Source organism: Phoxinus phoxinus (assembly GCF_949152265.1).
Source record: "Phoxinus phoxinus genome assembly, chromosome: 18".
Taxonomy (NCBI): domain Eukaryota; kingdom Metazoa; phylum Chordata; class Actinopteri; order Cypriniformes; family Leuciscidae; genus Phoxinus; species Phoxinus phoxinus.
Genome location: NC_136893.1, coordinates 1,903,452 through 1,905,951, shown reverse-complemented (window position 1 = coordinate 1,905,951; position 2,500 = coordinate 1,903,452). Strand labels below are relative to the sequence as shown.

The 2,500-nt window shown below is 51.3% G+C and overlaps 1 protein-coding gene across 1 annotated transcript in view; it reads right to left on the bottom strand.

Annotated features, from left to right (window-relative positions):
* The window catches only part of LOC306985997 (atrial natriuretic peptide receptor 2), a 24,462-nt gene that overhangs the window by 20,288 nt on the left and 1,674 nt on the right, over positions 1-2,500 (bottom strand). The window contains exons 3-4 of the mRNA XM_079588829.1: positions 2,270-2,402; positions 1,906-2,016 (exon numbers count right to left, since the gene is read on the bottom strand). Coding sequence (XP_079444955.1) covers positions 1,906-2,016; positions 2,270-2,402 — 244 coding nt within the window. The remainder of the gene's footprint in view (positions 1-1,905; positions 2,017-2,269; positions 2,403-2,500) is intronic.

The window sequence follows — 2,500 nt, the reverse complement described above, 5'->3', positions numbered from 1 at the left end:
TGTGTGTGTGGTGGGCAGGTTTAGGGATAGGGGCAGTGTGTGTGTGTGTGTGATGGGCAGGTTTAGGGATAGGGTTAGTGTGTGTGTGTGTGTGTGTGTGTGATGGGCAGGTTTAGGGATAGGGGCAGTGTGTGTATGTGTGTGTGTGTGATGGGCAGGTTTAGGGATAGGGGCAGTGTGTGTATGTGTGTGTGTGTGATGGGCAGGTTTAGGGATAGGGGCAGTGTGTGTATGTGTGTGTGTGTGATGGGCAGGTTTAGGGATAGGGGCAGTGTGTGTATGTGTGTGTGTGTGATAGGTAGGTTTAGGGATAGGGGCAGTGTGTGTGAGTGTGTGTGTGTGTGTGTGTGTGTGTGTGTGTGTGTGTGTGTGTGTGATGGGCAGGTTTAGGGATAGGGGCAGTGTGTGTATGTGTGTGTGTGTGATGGGCAGGTTTAGGGATAGGGTTAGTGTGTGTGTGTGTGTGTGTGTGTGTGTGTGTGTGTGTGTGTGTGTGTGTGATGGGCAGGTTTAGGGATAGGGGCAGTGTGTGTATGTGTGTGTGTGTGATGGGCAGGTTTAGGGATAGGGGCAGTGTGTGTATGTGTGTGTGTGTGATGGGCAGGTTTAGGGATAGGGGCAGTGTGTGTGTGTGATGGGCAGGTTTAGGGATAGGGGCAGTGTGTGTGTGTGTGTGTGATGGGCAGGTTTAGGGATAGGGGCAGTGTGTGTGTGTGTGTGATGGGCAGGTTTAGGGATAGGGGCAGTGTGTGTGTGTGTGCGCGATGGGCAGGTTTAGGGATAGGGGCAGTGTGTGTGTGTGTGTGTGATGGGCAGGTTTAGGGATAGGGGCAGTGTGTGTGTGTGTGTGATGGGCAGGTTTAGGGATAGGGTTAGTGTGTGTGTGTGTGTGTGTGTGTGTGTGTGATGGGCAGGTTTAGGGATAGGGGCAGTGTGTGTATGTGTGTGTGTGTGATGGGCAGGTTTAGGGATAGGGGCAGTGTGTGTATGTGTGTGTGTGTGATGGGCAGGTTTAGGGATAGGGGCAGTGTGTGTATGTGTGTGTGTGTGATGGGCAGGTTTAGGGATAGGGGCAGTGTGTGTATGTGTGTGTGTGTGATGGGCAGGTTTAGGGATAGGGGCAGTATGTGTGTGTGTGTGATGGGCAGGTTTAGGGATAGGGGCAGTGTGTGTATGTGTGTGTGTGTGATGGGCAGGTTTAGGGATAGGGGCAGTGTGTGTGAGTGTGTGTGTGTGTGTGTGTGTGTGTGTGTGTGTGTGTGTGTGTGTGTGTGTGTGTGTGATGGGCAGGTTTAGGGATAGGGGCAGTGTGTGTATGTGTGTGTGTGTGATGGGCAGGTTTAGGGATAGGGTTAGTGTGTGTGTGTGTGTGTGTGTGTGTGTGTGTGTGTGTGTGTGTGTGTGATGGGCAGGTTTAGGGATAGGGGCAGTGTGTGTATGTGTGTGTGTGTGATGGGCAGGTTTAGGGATAGGGGCAGTGTGTGTGTGTGATGGGCAGGTTTAGGGATAGGGGCAGTGTGTGTGTGTGTGATGGGCAGGTTTAGGGATAGGGGCAGTGTGTGTGTGTGTGATGGGCAGGTTTAGGGATAGGGGCAGTGTGTGTGTGTGTGATGGGCAGGTTTAGGGATAGGGGCAGTGTGTGTGTGTGTGATGGGCAGGTTTAGGGATAGGGGCAGTGTGTGTGTGTGTGATGGGCAGGTTTAGGGATAGGGGCAGTGTGTGTGTGTGTGTGATGGGCAGGTTTAGGGATAGGGTTAGTGTAAGGGGATAGAATATACAGTTTGTACAGTATAACAACCATTACGCCTATGGAGAGTCCTCACAAGTATAGCAAAACAAACTGCTGTTTTTTGAGTTTGTGAGTGTCTGTGTGTTTGAGTGTGTGTGTGTGTGTGTGTGTAGGACCTTGGCGCTCCAGTTGGTCTGGGTCATTGTTCCAGAAGTCGAGATGGTGTGAGTGAATATTCGCCCGTCGTCGGGGATCCAGGGGCCGCAGATTCGCTCCTCCTTTTCTTTCTACAGAACAAACACAACAATGACAGTGAGTTTCCTGAGGTTCACACACACTAACCCGACCCCTAAACCCGATCACACACAACCACACACACACTAACACGACCTCTAAACCTACCCATCACACACACACTAACCTAACCCCTAAACCTACCTATCACACACACACACACACACACACACTAACCTGACCCCTAAACCTACCTATCACACACACACACAGGTTCTTTATCCAGCAGCTTTATCTGTGTGTTACCATGTATCCCATAGGGCAGGAGTGGATGTTGGCGTGATGAATGCAGCAGTTTTCTCCGCTTGCATCCTTCCAGTTGCTGGGACACTCGTGCTGCTCACAGAAGCGCCGGGCTTCAGCCGGATCTGTGATGGACCTGACGGAGAACACACACCGCTAGACAACACTCAATCAATGGATATTGGCCAGTGAGATTTGCATGCCGAACACACACATATAATATTTATAACACGG